We start from the raw sequence: 16089 nt of genomic DNA, 5'->3' as shown, positions 1-16089 counted from the left end.
TGTGGTAGAATAAGTTTTGGTTGTCTGTTATGTTTACAAGTGTCTGAACAATTACAGAGGTAATTTCAATGCAAAGTTTACCAAGTACCAACAAGGCAACAACATAGAATGTAAATGTTTCAACTTTCAAAGAAGCAACTGCTAGTTATCAAAAGGATATTGTGGTGGCAATGAAAAGCAATCCATTGATGACATGAACCGGAATGTAATAACCATAACCGAGCGAGTTACAAGTTAGGGTCCTACCACCTGATCTAAATGACTAAATGTTCGCATTGGACCGCCTCTACCCCGAACTATGTTTACTGCTGTGAATTCTTGGTGCTTTAATGTTAAAATGTGAATCCAATCCAAAGGCCTTTTTTTATATTTTATTTTATGAAAGTACACTTAATTAAGAAATGCATGATTTGAAAACAACTCTTTAAATGCTTAGCCTTGAGTTTTGTAGGATATTTTGATATCGATCTCGATTTGTTTAATATCTTCAGAACTCTCATGTCCATCAAAGTTGGATGTTGGATTTTGCATTTTTAAGTGTCAACCCATTCTTTATTTTCTTCACTTATTAGATCTTGTGGACATTTGTTATTGATAATTAAGAATGTAGTATATGAACCAATGGGTAGTTATAGTTAATATTTGTGTCGCATGTATAAAAGTTTTTGTTATCAACATAAAAAGTGTATTTAAAATGTGACCATATGCATACATGCCAATAAGAATATCATAAATTAATAGTTTTGTAAAAGTTGCTTTAAATTTATAATCTATAAAAAACTTGCTTTAGTGATGAAAAAGTATACTATGTATGTATAGACCAAGATTCATAGATGGCACATGCAACTATGTAGAACATGAGTCATGGATGACACATACAACAAAAGTCAGAATCCTAATTTTCATTTGAATCGTAGGATGTAATATAAAAAACACTATGGTGATAAAATTAGAATCTTTAGTGTAATTAATGCTCGCTTTCCGAGGACTGGTCCTGGATCCGAGTGGGTTACAAAAAAGTTACAAAGTTCTTATAAATTGTAATATGAAATGGCCCGACAGGACTGGCCCTGGATCCGTTAGGAACGACTGGTCAAAAATATTGGGTCATTAACAGTTAGCTGCATCGAGTGTTGACCTTAAATAAATCAAACACACTGTGACACTTTTTGCATCGTTATATTTGGTTCGTTTAATAAAGGGATCGTGTTTGGTTCATATATTTAACTCATTTGATTAAATGAGTCGTGCTTGGGTTGGTTTGTTTAAGTTGTTTGATTAATCAGGCTAACTTGTCAACTCGTTTAAACTTGGAACAAAAAGTATAAAAATAAAACTTACAAGGTCAACCCACAAACACATCTGAACATATTTGTTACAGCCCGTTTATATAAAAGGGTTTAATGGGCAATGGGACGTGATTGGAATGCACAACTTTAAGCGTTTACTAGTTAGCGTTGATGTCCAGAACACAAACAAATACAAGTAAAAATCTATTGAATGCTCAATAGTCATGCCACATTTCGTGTGAATTTTAACCTCTAAAATCTTAAATTACAAGTGTAATTTTATTGTGTAATTATATTGGCTCATGAGTTTTGCACCAGCCTACTAAGTACACAGTGTTATTAGCATGACTACAGTATGCAGTCATTAGCTCTAAAGTAACAAAGTGTTGTGTATGCATCTAAAATTCACATCTAAAGAAAAGTAATATCTGAATCGTTATCTGAATAACTATTTATACCTCTTTCCTCTGTTTCTTCATCGGTAGTATCCTCCATCACAGGAACCGGGTCAACTTTAAGGAGAGCCGGGTCAACTTGACCGGGCAACGGGTCAACTTTAACAGGCAAGGGACCTTGTGGGTTGCCAAAAACCATGGTCAACATCTGTCTATGGCATTCGTCACAGAAGTAAAAGTAGGTGAAATGGCCCTCGTAAAGAAGCTTATGCACCATTGCCCCCGGTAAAACCCGATGCACATACTCACTCATTGATGGCGGCACCACCCTATCTTCCAACCCCTGTTATTATTTAAATAAAAAATATATAAAAAGATAACTATTATATTGATTTGATGTGTATTTAATGAAATTACAAGCTTAGTCCAAGTGGGTAACAAAATTTATGGACAGGGTTATCCTATTCTGTTAAGTGAGTGTGAAATGACCAAAATATACCCTTGTTTAAGAAGTTGTTTGTAGTAAAAATGAACCTTAGGCAACTTAAAACCATTTCTGCCATCCCCCCTTTAACTAAACTTCTTAATCTGAACTTTTAATTAGTGTAGGCGGCAATTTTGACCCCTTTATTTATGAATAGGTTGATTCGAGTTATATTTTATCTCTAACAAGTCAAATGGGCAAAATAAATTTGAGTCAAATTACTCGGATGGTCCATGTGGTATGTCCATATTTTAAGTATGATTCTTTGAAAAATTACATTTGACTCCTGATTCCCTGAGTACTTTGAAATTGTAACATGGATGGTCCTCGAAATGGATGGGAGTTGGTTTTTCTAGTTCAATGCCTGTGAATGACTAAAATGCCCTTACTGCTAAAATGAGCCAAATGGGTTGAAAGTCTACCATAGTGTACTTTTAATGCATAATATAAAACCTTCTAAGTCATTTTTAGTTTTTTCTCAAAATTATAATTACGGAAGCAATAAAAACTTTCTAATCATATCTAATACACCAATTATTTATAAAAAAAGGTTTGACAAGTGAGTAGGGTCAATCCAAACCACTCTGCATAATGAGAAGAAAATGAACGAACCTGCCATATATGTATCGGGCCAAGAAACCCGGTCAACTCTTGAGGCCGTCGTTTATATATAGACTTGAGCCAAAAGATGATACCTTTCCCTTGATGCTTCTTCTGGACATTAAGATCACTAATACTAAATCCCCAATTTGATACTTGCAACACTGCTTCCTCTACAAATGGTTTAACATTACCCTGTCGAACCGACTCCCCTAAATCCCGCTTCCAGAACTCTTGATATTTCAATTCTTCTATCATAACTGTGTCCTGCCAAGTCAACCAATTCTCCAATCAAACATCTACAAAGGAAAAAGATTTTAAGTAAAAACCTAAACTTAAAAGTGATCTTCAGTTGAGATTACTAACCCTTTTTCCAAGTGACAATGCGAGCCACTTATCTATTTGATCAACGTTTCCCGACAAGAATGTGTGTCGGTAAAAGTATGGAAGAAGGACTGGAAACTTCCGTGCTATAAAGTACATAAATTTCCTTCTAGAAGTCCATTTATCCCACGTCCTTCGTCTCTCAACTTTATTCATGCTCGGCTCATAGGGGTTGATCATAGGTGCCACCATGAAAGCACCTGTAAATTGAGTTGATATCCCATAATCACTTTCAAAACACACATTCAAATATTATCCAAAGAATCTCGTTCAGCATGAATGACAACGAGAAAGGTAACATACCTGCAATTCTATCGGGTATGTATTTGAGGGCAGCCCAGGTGTGTAAGCTTCCACCAGAGTATCCAACCACCCAAAACTTGTCGGTTATATGGACAGCATATGATAAGTATAACATATCCATTGCTGATGACTCGAGGTTTCTAGCAGGATGAGGATCACTTTCCCCAAATCCAGGAAGATCGTATGACACCAATCGAATGCCAAATTCTTCTAGTAGTGAAGCCTTGATTCCAGGTATTCCTAATTATCGTTCCTCATAGTTTTCATAAAGCAATTTTCTAGAAACTGATTAATTAAATCGTGTTTTTACCTGCTAATCGAGATGAAAGGAAAGAATGTGATGTGACCAGGGTAAATCGAGCTTGCTCAGACGAAACGCCTTGCTCATGATAAGCCAGGTGTCGGCCATCCGGTAACAGTATACGTGTAGCATTTGCAGGATGTATGTGCAGCTTTTGTATCATCGGAGTCGGGGCATCACATTCAGAGGTTACAAATAGAACTGCATTTAGTGGATCATTGTCAGTGAGATGCTTAATAACATTCTTGAATCACACACACACACACGTATTATTGACTTCCAGTAGGTAGAAGTTTACAGGGAACAATTAGGTGTATAATTCTTTTGAAGGAGAGCTCGAGCTTCAGCTCGGCTCGTTTATGATTTATTAATTGATCCATATACGTTTCTAATTATTTATAAACATTTTGAGAAAAGCCTTAAATGAGCCTCAGCTCAGCTGCTTGAGCTCGTGTAGTACCTTAAACAAACAAAAGCTCGGCTGTGTAATGTGAAACTAATACATAGATGTCCAAGAGGAGATAAAACTTAAAAATAGATGAACCTAACAAGCTTCCCATACAAGGCTCGAGCTCGGGCTCGATAACTAAACGAGCTTTATTTGAACTTTGAAGTATCGATTCGAGCTTGAGTAGCTCGGCTTGTTTGCACCCCTAGGAAGTCGGAACAATAAACTTTACTAGTATATAGATGGCAATCAAATCAGAACATAGAATAGCTAAGTGATTAACTTCTAAAACTAAGAAACAGCATTATTTTCATCCTTTAGTTAAGCATACTGAACAAGTAATTTGAAGTGCCAAAGATGAAGATGCTTCATTGAAGCCATCAATTAATAATAAGATAAGTTTATCATGTCTGTAAACTATATAATTTATATAATTAATCATATATTATCATATCTGTAATTTATATAATTAATCATATTCCTCTTTTTCCTAACCAAAAAAAGTCAATAATCCATTCTCTATGCAAAAAGGTTTAATAATGAATATCCAGATCAATTTATTTACAAATTATATCATAAATTGGGTGTAACACAAATCAAATAACTGTAACAAACAATTCAATAATTAATCAATATTAATTACTTCAACTACCTGCAATCACAACGGCGAACACGAACGAAATGACGCTCCACGAATGCATCGGATCACGATCTTCAGGTAAATACTCATTCAAAAACCTCAGTTTCGTACACGCGGACTTACACGGACCGCCAAAATTCCGTACGACGAACGAATCATCTCTCAATATGCTCTGTTTCACCACATCTCTGCATCCTTTACCAAACTCAACGCTCAATTCCGCCACTCCTTTAGCAAACTCCGTCGCGTGGTACCTCCAGTCCTCCGTCGACACTCTCGGAACGTAACCGCCGGCGTACGGCGGATTGACTCCATCCATAGATCAGAGTTCAATCGTCGGTGTGGATTGAATTAAATCATTATTATTATTAATAGATGTGGACTTTGCAGTGGTTGCATGAAGGAGAGAGAAAGAGAGTGTGGTGGACTGATGATGGAGGGGTGGAAGTGTAGAAATTTGAAAGTATAGGTACTGATTGTGTAAATGTGATGGATTGCTAGTCGCTAGATGATTAGGATCTGGTGGGATGATGGGGATCTACGGCGGATAATTCGCCACGTTGGCGGGATGGAGTTAGTGGGACGGTAGATGATGACAACGGTGGTTGGGTTTTGGGTGGGTCCCAGGGGAAAAGTAACGGAGCGGTAGTTAACCTGATTTTGCCGGTTTAGTCACCGGAGAAGCTTTTATTATCGTAATTTTATAAAAAAGAAAAAATTAATTTTTGATATGCATTTAAAATTTTGTTTAAAACGTTTTGAATGAATTGAATTTGGTGACATAAGTATAAAATACGATAAAACTGATAATGCTAAAACTTATAAAATCAAAATAGAAGGGCTATGGAAAAGTACTAGAAAGGGGTACAGAAGAGTCACCACTCATTTTAAGACCGTAAGGTGTGGGTACCGATTCACCGAATTCATATTACGTGGTCATAACCATCGATTAGCACCATTCCTATGAAATTGGTGCTGTCATCGGTGAAAAATCGGTGGTATTTCCACGAGAATTCCACTATTCAAACTAACTTTTTCTTTTTCTTGCTCTTTCTTCATTATCTATTTAATTTACCACCTAAACTAAATTTTGATTAACAACTTGTTTTTATGAACATCACAGCATAAATTTTAACGAAAACACATTTGTTTTGAAAAAAAAAATGTTTTTTTTTGTCTCGTAAATGACTTTGACGTGTGTTTGGACCGATAAGCTTAGCGAAATATATATGTTTTTTGATTGTCCGACAACAACGGGTACTCAAAATTTAATATTTTTTAAATTTCACGTTTGTACTCAAAATTTAATATTTTTATTTTAGTTATATTAAATTAATATTGTTACTATTTTATTTGAAAATGGAGGGAAGTGGTTAATTGGTAAATTAGTGACTATTTGCATGGTACTGTGAAAGATAGTAAATTGCTAACACATACTCTTACAATTTACAAATATTATTAATTTTTATAAAATAAAAGTTAGGTTTACATTTTTATAAAAATGAATTATTTTTTTTAATCAGCTTGTTTAGAGTGAATTCTACTTATTCTTAATAAATTATGGTTTTATTGGTTGATTTTGTAGCGATCTTGAATTTTATATTTTCATTTGAATCAAGGTTGACGTTTATTGACAAAGTGATTGTTTCATTGTCATTTTATTTTATACGTTTATTTAGTTTTCTATCATCATTATTATTGGAATAAGAGAACACCCAGATTATGCCAAATAGGATGATAAATCTAAATATATAATCCAGGAAGAACACATTTTTGTATTGTATCTTTACTTTGAATATGATTGATATATTTGTCATTACTATAAAAAACATTAAAATGATAATAATCCATGTCCTTTACGAATAATGTTGGAACGCTAGCCAAAGAATAATGCAGACCAAACATAGTAGAATACTTACGATTTTTCTAATACCGTGTTTGTATTGCTATATATGCAAATAAACAAACTAGTCGAACCGACATTAGGCCAACATTTGTATTTTTTTTAACAAATAACATGTTATATATTGGAAAAGCCTTATACTATCAACATATATAAAATTATAAATAACATATTAATTGTCTTATTCTTTTACAAATTATAAGTTAGTAGTTTTTTTAGTTAACCAAATATATAACTAAATTTATTAATTAAAATAAGCTTAAATTCACAAACGTTCAAACTAGTGGTTAGCTACTGGACCGTCCTATAAACGATAAATTTTTTGTTATTTATTATTATTTTTTTCCAATACTAAATAAATACTTATTTAAAGTTGTCTTTATAAGTTTAAAGTCTACAGACCCAAGTATTTACTAGAGTTCTGCTCTTGTGGTGGCACAATGGTTGTCAAGTGGCAGTCGGCGGTAAGGTTTTTCGGGAGAACGCCCAAGCCAAACTCTGAAGCCAGCGTGGGCCCGGTTAAGACAACATAGTCTGGCCAGAGTGGGGCACCGAGACTCTCCAAATTTGAAGAGTGCGGTAGCCTAATTATTAGAAAGTCGCCGTTCTAAAAAAATTACTATTACTAATAATAACAATTACAAAAATCCAAAACCACAATATATAATGGAATATTCTTCAAAATAATGTAGAAAAAAGTAAAATATAAAAAAATAGATTTGTTGATCCGATATTCCTATAAAGATTGAAGGTAATCGTATCCATGTGCCTATGAGCCGTCCGCGTGCCCGTTTTGTGCTGAAATGGCATGATGTCTTCTGTCTAATTTTACCTTTAGTTATGATGCGTACACGTTAGAATGAAATATTGCTTAATTGTTAAATAACTTTTACGGCTTTTGTAATATTTTTATATATAATAAAATAAGTCACTCTATTATTGGTATAGTAGTTATAAATGGTGTAGTGGTAGGAAGCTTGGGTTTTTCAATGGAGACCCAAGTTTAATTCTCACTTACAACACTTTAGCGATATGGGTGGCTCAATGAAAGAAGACTGAGATCTTTATGAACTCCAATTCGATCTTGAGGGCGTCCGGGTTTTACTACCAGTGGGCCTTCGGGCGGTGGGTTTTCCCCGGAACTTAAGGGCTCCGTACGGCTGGGTTGGGCCAACTGGCGGGCCTTTTGCAATTGGGTCACCCTATACGAACTACCTAGATATTCTATGTTTGTTGGCCGGTCAAAAAAAAAGTAGTTATAGATTGGTTCAGCCATGACCTAATGGTCAAGTCGTATGGTGTCCACCCTTTCAAAATGAAAGTGATGGGTTCAGATCCTTGCAAGTGCAAGATTTGAAGGATTTTAGGTGGAAATAAAATTTGTTGTTCAAAAATATAGTTATAAATTGGTTCATCACTTAATATCGTTTTATTTATTTATTTTTTTTTAATGATAAAAGGATTTTTTTTTTTTTTTTTTTGTCTGTTAGATTGTGATCTGGGACCACACCCAAACCCTCAACCCACGTTAAACATTTAGCAGAGGAGTGGATGGCGCCCCTTCCTTATTGGCATATTGGCCGCCTAACGGGCTTGGCTTAGAAAGATGTTGATTTGGCATGGGATGACACCCTAACTAGTCTCTACTACACAACCTTTTGTTCAAAACGTTAGATATATAACATGTGCAATAAACCCTGATAAATACATAGGACTTAAGGACATGTTCGAAACTTCACGTCTAGACATGATAACAAGCAAGTTTTGTTAGATGGTAATTTCCCTGAAAGTCTATAGAAACATACAAATTAGTTTTCGCCAACTAAATGCACATTCATATCATAAGTAACAACCTCCTGATCACACTTGTTGACATTTATCAAAATTTGCGATTTTTATCGTATGTCAACCTAGTGATCAATCCAAATACTCACCTAGCGACTAGGCTGCATACCTCAATCGATATCACATTTGATATAAATTTTCACCGAATCGATTCTGGAATTTTTTAAGTCTGCACGTAGATAAAAATAAGCAAGTCGTAATATATTTTAGAATTTTACAAAACATTATATTTTAAAAATTATAAAAAAAACAAAATATGAGTAAAATTAATTATAATAATATAAACTTCAAACCAGTTATATATATAAAAGAAATATTACAAAAGAAAAAACAACTATGTATGAAAGTAATGGTATAATCAATCATTGAATCATTTGAACCTACCTACCAATAAATTGTAAAACATCATTAATCTTCACCTTTCAACCAATGCCTAATAACATGTGAAATAAACCCTAAAGTGAAACCCGCAGCTCCAACCGTAACAAGGACTCGAACCACCAAAGTCGACTCGTATGCTTTATAAACAACCGCTTCCCAAGCCCAAAACCACATGACAGCAAAAACCGACCCCACGATCGCACCCACAATCACTTGAATTGAAGTGTGATAACGTTGTGACACACGTAACCATGACTGCACGGATAACAAATTCACATTCTTAATTATCTGATGACAAAATAATCAGAAAGTTATATAGAAACTTGTTATCGTGACGTACGAAATAAGAGCCAATCGCTACAACAAACATGCTAGCAATAGCTGTAACTCCACTGAATCCTTGAAATTCGACCACTGTCATAACAAGCACAAAAAAAAATAATAAAAAATAAAAAATCATATTAACTATTTGAATATGAAACTATAAACGAGTCGTAAAGAAGACTACATGAAAGGATAATACACACGATGGTGTAAAAGATGGCTTGAGCATGAGAAGATGGCATCCCGTGACCTGAACTCACTCTAGAAACAGGTCGTTCTTGTTTCAAAATCTGCTTTAAAGTGACTGATAAGATCATGTTTATAACCGACCCCATTGCAGCCCATAGTGCAAGAGCATCACGCCTCAAGAACAAGAATCCACCAAAACTTACAGCAACAATCCATTTACTCTGCGATCAGTTTAATTTGTAAAAACACTTATAGTCCTCAAACGTAAAATTCAAAATCCCAACGAATTTGACACTCGCAGTCAAAATATGAACTTTTTGGAAAGTTTGGGCGCAATCAATCGAATCCTGGAACCTATATAGTTTTGTGACCGAGTTGGGGGTTCCAAAAAGCTTGTGGCTCAGAGCTCACTTGAAAAGAGCTCGAAAAAAACTATCTCAAATTGGCGTGGTTTGAAACAGGCCAAGCCAAGATGCCTTGGTTTGAAAACGAGCCAAGCCCTAGCCTAGGGTGACTGGCTCGCTAGCTCGGCTCTGTTTGGCTCAAATTATATTACATTCACTTTATTATATATATACCGTATACGTGCATACATATAAACAACCCGTTTATTATATATCTTGCTGATTCAAATGGGTTGAAATTCCAAGTAGTGTTTGAATACTATATTCAGTTCTAACTTATTTAAATATTTTTAATAAATTTCCTTTTAAACAGATTCAAAACCAAGCCAAACCCGGCTCAGCTCGAGAACAGCCCTAGACCAAAAACAAAGTAAACTAACCATAAGATTAACTATAGCGTGTAGCCGCCCACCAGGTGTTTGGTGAAATGACAAACCATCATTTTCATTTTCATTTTCATTTTCATTTTCAATCAAAGCTTCCTGTTCCAAAGCAGAAAGTGGCAGACTAATAGGTTCATCACCTTCGAGAATACCAGCCTCCAACGACCCAGATGCCATCGTTCTAAAACGCTTCCGATTAACAAAAATCTTGGATTCTTTCAATTTCAACGCGGGTGGTGGCCGATTAATATCTAATTTAGGAAATTGGTTGGAACCTACTGATGGGTTTTTAACCAACGCTACTGCCGACGAGAGCATGGTGCAATCGGAACAAGCGAAGAAGATGGAATCTGCATAGATGAGGGTTTTAGGTCAAGAAGTTATTATTATTTATTTATTATTTGAGGAGTAGATGTTGACTTGTAGAAAACTGAAATAGGTCATGTGATGATCGAATTATTAAGAATCTAATTGGGGGTTTGGATTTTTCTGCCTCTGAATAATCGATAACTTGAATTGAGAAGATAAAACAAGTTGGATTGGCAGACTGTTGGATTGATTTTGACCAAACAAATGGAATGCAGAAAACTACAAAATTAGGGTTCCTTTGGAATTTTGGTTAAAAAGAGTAAAGTGTCATTCTCGTGCTTCTGGTTTGGCAAATAATGCAAATTTAGTCTAAAAAGTTTATTTTTTGCATATGGACCTTTCACGTTTCCCAATTACATCCAAATCACTAACTCTGTTAAATTGAATCGTTAACTCGGAGGTAGACATGTCTTTTCACTCTTTCTTTATTACATGAGTACAATGCCAAAATCGTCCCTGAAATTTGGTCACATTTGCTAATTTCGTCCAAAAATATTTTTCTTCGCAATTAGACCCTCGATGTTTCCCAACTGTTGCCAATTTCGTCCAATTTGTTAACTCGGTCTAAATTTAACGTTAACTCAGGGGTGTTTACTGCCCTTTACATATTTGGTACTGTCGGTACCGAATCGCTACCAAGGTTTTGAGTTTTCGGGACCGGTACGGTACGGTACCGGTATTTCCCGAATTTTACCTCAAATACCGGTATCGTCCCGGTATTGGTACCGAACCGAACATTTCGGTACCGGTACCGGTACCAAACATTTGCGATTTTCGGGATCGGGATTTTCAGTACCGGTATGGTACCGAGCTCATCCCTAATATATGTCATCAAACAAACACATAATAACAATAATGTAAACAAACATGTAAAAGGACAGTAACACCCATAAGTTAATGTTGAATTTAGATCGAGTTAACAATTTGGACGAAATTGACAACGGTTGGGAAAAATTGAGGGTCTCCTTGCGAAAAAAATTTTTTGATGAAATTCGCAAATATGACCAAACCTCAGGTACGATTTTGGCACTTTACTTATATAATAAAGAAATAGTGAAAAGACATGTCTATCCCTGACTTAACGATTAAATTTAACGAGGTTAGTGATTTGGATGTAATTCGCAAGAATTGAGAAACGTGGAGGGTCCATATGCAAAAAATAAACTTGTTAGACTACATTCGCATTATCTGCCAAACTACAAGGACAAAAATGGCACTTTACTCGGTTAAAAGTTAAATAAACAAAATTTAAAACATCACCCAAACAAGCCCTAAACCTGTCGAAAAACCAAACTTAGTACAGGTGTCACGGAAAAATATGTTTTTAAGTCTCGCATGGGGAATAAATGGAAAGTACTCAGATATGATAAATTATAAAGAAATTAATTTTCTAAAAATTATATATATGTCACGTATTATAAGATTATTAATATTTATAACAAAAGATGTGAATATCAATATTAATCACCTATATTCGAGTGATCTCCGAGTAGCTCCGAGGAGTAGTCGCCAAGTAGCTCAGAGTTGAACACTTAGTCCGAGTTATATAAGTTGTGTTAGAGAAAAGCGCCTTGGTAGAGTGTCAAGTAGCGAGTACTAGCCTTGTATGAATAGAGGCCGAGTAAAGTGTCATTTTCGTCCTTGTAGTTTGGCAAATAATGCGAATTTAGTCCAAAAAGTTTATTTTTTGCATATGTACCCTTCACGTTTCTCAATTCTTACCAATTACATCCAAATCACTAACCTCGTTAAATTTAATCGTTAAGTCTAGTGTAGACATGTCTTTTCACTAGTTCTTTATTATATGAGTAAAGTGCCAAAATCGTCCCAAAGGTTTGGTCATATTTGTCCAAAAATATTTTTTTTCGCAAGTAGATCCTCAATTTTTCCCAACCGTTGCCAATTTCATCCAAATTGTTAACTTGGTCTAAATTCAACGTTAACTTATGGGTGTTATTGTCCTTTACATGTTTGTTTACATTATTGTTATTATGTGTTTGTTTGATGACATATAATGAACTCGATACCGTACCGGTACCGAAAATCCCGATCCCGAAAATCACCAATGTTTGGTACCGGTACCGGTACTGAAATGTTCGGTTCGGTACCGGTACCGGTACGGTACGGATATTTGAGGTAAAATTCGGGAAATACCGGTACCGTACCGATCCCGAAAACTCAAAACCTTGGTACCAATTCGGTACCGACTGTACCAAATCGGTACTGATTTCGGTACCGTTACCGATTTTGCTCATCCGTAACATATATTATATTTCATGATTCCTATGCTTGAATCCAATATATTATCCATTTGTTTATTCTTCTTTATTTTTAGTCATATAAGGGGTTTAGCTCAGCGTAATATTAATAACAATGTAAACAATAAAATGACAGTAACACTCCTGAGTTAACGTTAAATTTAGACCGAGTTAACAAATTGGAAGAAATTGGCAGCAGTTGGGAAACATCGAGGGTCTAATTGCGAAAAAAAATATTTTTGGACGAAATTAGCAAATGTGACCAAACTTTAGGGACGATTTTGGCACCGTACTCATGTAATAAAGAAAGAGTGAAAAGACATGTCTACCCCTGAATTAACGATTCAATTTAACGGATTTAATTATTTGGATGTAATTGGCAAGATTTTGGGAAACGTGAAGCGTCTATATACAAAAAATAAACTTTTTAGACTAAATTCACATTATTTGCCAAACCATAAGAACGAAAATAACACTTTAACTCATATAGGCCACATGCCAACCTTATAAGGTGAATCGCAAAAGTACTAGTTTAAAGTAATAAAAAATTCTATAAGTGTTAGGTTGATTTGGTGCATAATTCTTCAAAAGTTAGAACTAAGATACAAGCCAACCAACTTGGGCTAATTATTGGGCCTATTTCTTACTCTAGAATGAAGCCCAGAAAAAAAAATTAAAACTTTGTATGTACATACTGTATTTAAGTATACAACTAACTATACATAGATGGACTATCATGCATTGTTATCACTTTACAGCCTTTGTTTTCAAGAGCGCCCACGGCGATCGAAAAAATGCATTTGTTTCTTGGTCAAATATAGGGGTCAGGAGGGATGTAGAGATTTTGAATGGTTGAATTAACAAAAAGGTTGATATGTAAAAGAAAAAGAGAGATTCGACTTTTAGGTTATATATAGAAGGTGAAGCTCTCGCTTCACCCTTTTCACGTCATGCCTCAGTTTTCAGGTTCTAATTGTCTTGACTCTGAGTGCTTACTCCTTTTTTTAAACGAAGTTTACGACTCTACTTTCAGCTATTAGTTCTAGTTTCTAAACAAGTTGGCATCATCGTTAAAACATCTTGTTTAACAAAATTATGCTCTTTGACTCTTTGAAAAAGATGTGGTTACAAGATGTGAGTCACACTTACAGCTGACATGAATAATATCCCAGTAAGCAAAATATCAAGTTCATGGCATCAAAAGATTTGGTATCTGAGTCACCTAACAAATTTATGTTGTGTACTTGCTTGGAGTGTTAAACCCCGAGGACTTAAGAAACCACTTTAGCCAGTTTGGTACCGTGATTACTGGTTTAGGACAACAATGAACAATGTTACATAGTCGTAAAGCACGAAAACGCTACATACTTGATCATTGTGATACACATTCAAAGTTTAAAGACAAAAACTAGATGCAATACTTTCCTTGTCTACTCAAAAGTCAAAATAGTTCAGAGATGTTCTAATCATTTTTGTATATAGTTCACTCTTTTTACCATGTTTCAAAAGTTCACATTATTCATAACCCGTCCCATAACTCAACACACAACATTTATTAGCCTTCTTTCCACATTCATAAATACTTTCTCATCCTTAACCCGCATTGCCACATTCGATAATCATTCCACTTAGCCAGTCACCTCAACGTCTGGTCAACACATGGCCCTTCACCACTAAACCGATGATCTATCCTTGCCAACATGTGACCCTTGTTTGGCACTAACCAATATCATCATCACCCATTACATGGCTATACACTTAATCACTCTCAAAACCGAACTTCGTATTCTAATGGAAAGCCTTGTCATTATTTCCGTCTCAAAAGTCAAAACCAACCTAAACTGTTTAACTGTTTATAAACTAATTAGAAACACAACTATAAACCCATAAAGTCACACATGATCATTCATAGCATAATCACACAAATTACATGTCTCTACAACGTCTACCCTCATTCACATTCACATTACATGTCTCTACACGTCTACCCTCATTCACATTCACATTCACTTTCACATTCACACTCACATTCACATTCACATTCACATTCACATTCACATCACATTCACATTCATCAACATATACTATTTTATCGTACATATAAATTCAAAGAAATCATATGAGATCATTCAAGCTTAAGTCACATCATTGCACTTCAAGCATTTCACCACTTCCCATATCACACTTTTACATAATTCGATACAAAGCATGCATCGTCTTTCCCCGATTATATGTATAAGGTCCTTCCCGAGTCATGTATGGTTAATTCAAAACCTCATATCACACAACTTGTACATCAAACCCTTCACAACTCACCATAATATTCCCATAACCCAACCCACATTAACAATCACACATATTAGACATTCATTTTGCATGATTAACGGTTTAAACGCATCGTCAAATCGCTTATTTCATCCCAAAACTTATCAAAAAGGGCACATATATAGTACGTCGCCTTAAAACCTTGTTTTCTCACGAACCCATGTCTACAAAACGATCACCATCCCCTTTATTTCGATACCTTATTTGCTAAAATTGCAAGCTTAAAGCCCAAATTTGTGAGTCGTAATTCTCAATCTTTGGTACGCAATAGCATGTTTAGAAGATCACCCCCCCTCCCCCCCCCCCCCCCCCCCGGACGGAAACCTACCAGTAGCAAGCTATTTGTGGGCTAAATCTTTAAATTCATGACCAGCATTGCTTAAAAAAGAAAATCTAGATTTGCATACCATCAATGACATCAATATGTCCAATAAAAAGGTTCAGGTTGGTAGACAGCACGTTCAAGGAACTCTAGTTAGTGGTAACCATACAAACAAAATAGCAAATACCAAATCAACATCCACAAGACCTTAAGTATTAATCCTTTCAGAAACACTAAAAAGGGTTTAGCCCGGGGATAATGATTGACGTCTAACGCCTAATTTATGATGGTGCGCTCATCCCAGATTGGGCACATGCATGTCGGTTTTCTTGTTGATCCACTCTGCTCCACATGTGTAGCAAAACTCATGCCCGCACCTGCGATGCCATTCCATGTTAGAAACCGTATTTACAGCAGCAATCAAATCAACATTTCTTCTTTATGGATTCAAGTCTTTATTTGTCTCACATATCATAAAGGAGTGTTCATTATTGAAATGGACTCGAAAAAAACCGAAATTCTTACCAAACCGAATTTGAATT

General features: G+C 35.3%; 2 protein-coding genes across 2 annotated transcripts; both read right to left on the bottom strand.

Annotated features, from left to right (window-relative positions):
- Positions 1-1542: 1542 nt before the first annotated feature.
- LOC143560416 (uncharacterized) lies at positions 1543-5204 on the bottom strand. The gene is made up of 6 exons (XM_077048723.1): positions 4857-5204; positions 3766-3957; positions 3456-3695; positions 3135-3352; positions 2781-3035; positions 1543-2027 (listed from the first exon to the last, which is right to left on the bottom strand). The coding sequence occupies exons 1-6, from the start codon at positions 5161-5163 to the stop codon at positions 1701-1703; spliced, it is 1539 nt and encodes a 512-aa protein (XP_076904838.1). The 5' UTR covers positions 5164-5204; the 3' UTR covers positions 1543-1700.
- A 3714-nt stretch (positions 5205-8918) lies between these two features.
- On the bottom strand, positions 8919-10450 carry LOC143560427 (lipid phosphate phosphatase epsilon 1, chloroplastic-like). Its single transcript, XM_077048731.1, has 4 exons — positions 10271-10450; positions 9482-9707; positions 9314-9387; positions 8919-9228 (listed from the first exon to the last, which is right to left on the bottom strand). The coding sequence occupies exons 1-4, from the start codon at positions 10448-10450 to the stop codon at positions 9001-9003; spliced, it is 708 nt and encodes a 235-aa protein (XP_076904846.1). The 3' UTR covers positions 8919-9000.
- Positions 10451-16089: the final 5639 nt, after the last annotated feature.

This window comes from Bidens hawaiensis, unplaced genomic scaffold, assembly GCF_021521415.1.
Source record: "Bidens hawaiensis isolate Kalapana, Puna unplaced genomic scaffold, B.hawaiensis_p1.1 tig00020329_1, whole genome shotgun sequence".
NCBI classification, from domain to species: domain Eukaryota; kingdom Viridiplantae; phylum Streptophyta; class Magnoliopsida; order Asterales; family Asteraceae; genus Bidens; species Bidens hawaiensis.
Note: the sequence above shows the minus strand (reverse complement) of the source record. Positions and strands in the feature narration are given on the sequence as shown.

Bases quoted from the DNA above. Each gene is read 5' to 3' on its own strand.
- LOC143560416 (XM_077048723.1), bottom strand. From the start codon at position 5,163: ATGGATGGAGTCAATCCGCCGTACGCCGGCGGTTACGTTCCGAGAGTG. The intron at 3,958-4,856 runs GTAGTTGAAGTA...CACTAAATGCAG, and splicing joins GTTCGCCGTTGTGATTGCAG to TTCTATTTGTAACCTCTGAA. The intron at 3,696-3,765 runs GTAAAAACACGA...AACGATAATTAG, and splicing joins CCTTTCATCTCGATTAGCAG to GAATACCTGGAATCAAGGCT.
- LOC143560427 (XM_077048731.1), bottom strand. From the start codon at position 10,450: ATGGCATCTGGGTCGTTGGAGGCTGGTATTCTCGAAGGTGATGAACCT. The intron at 9,708-10,270 runs GTTAGTTTACTT...AACTGATCGCAG, and splicing joins ACGCTATAGTTAATCTTATG to AGTAAATGGATTGTTGCTGT. The intron at 9,229-9,313 runs GTACGTCACGAT...TTATCCGTGCAG, and splicing joins TAGCGATTGGCTCTTATTTC to TCATGGTTACGTGTGTCACA.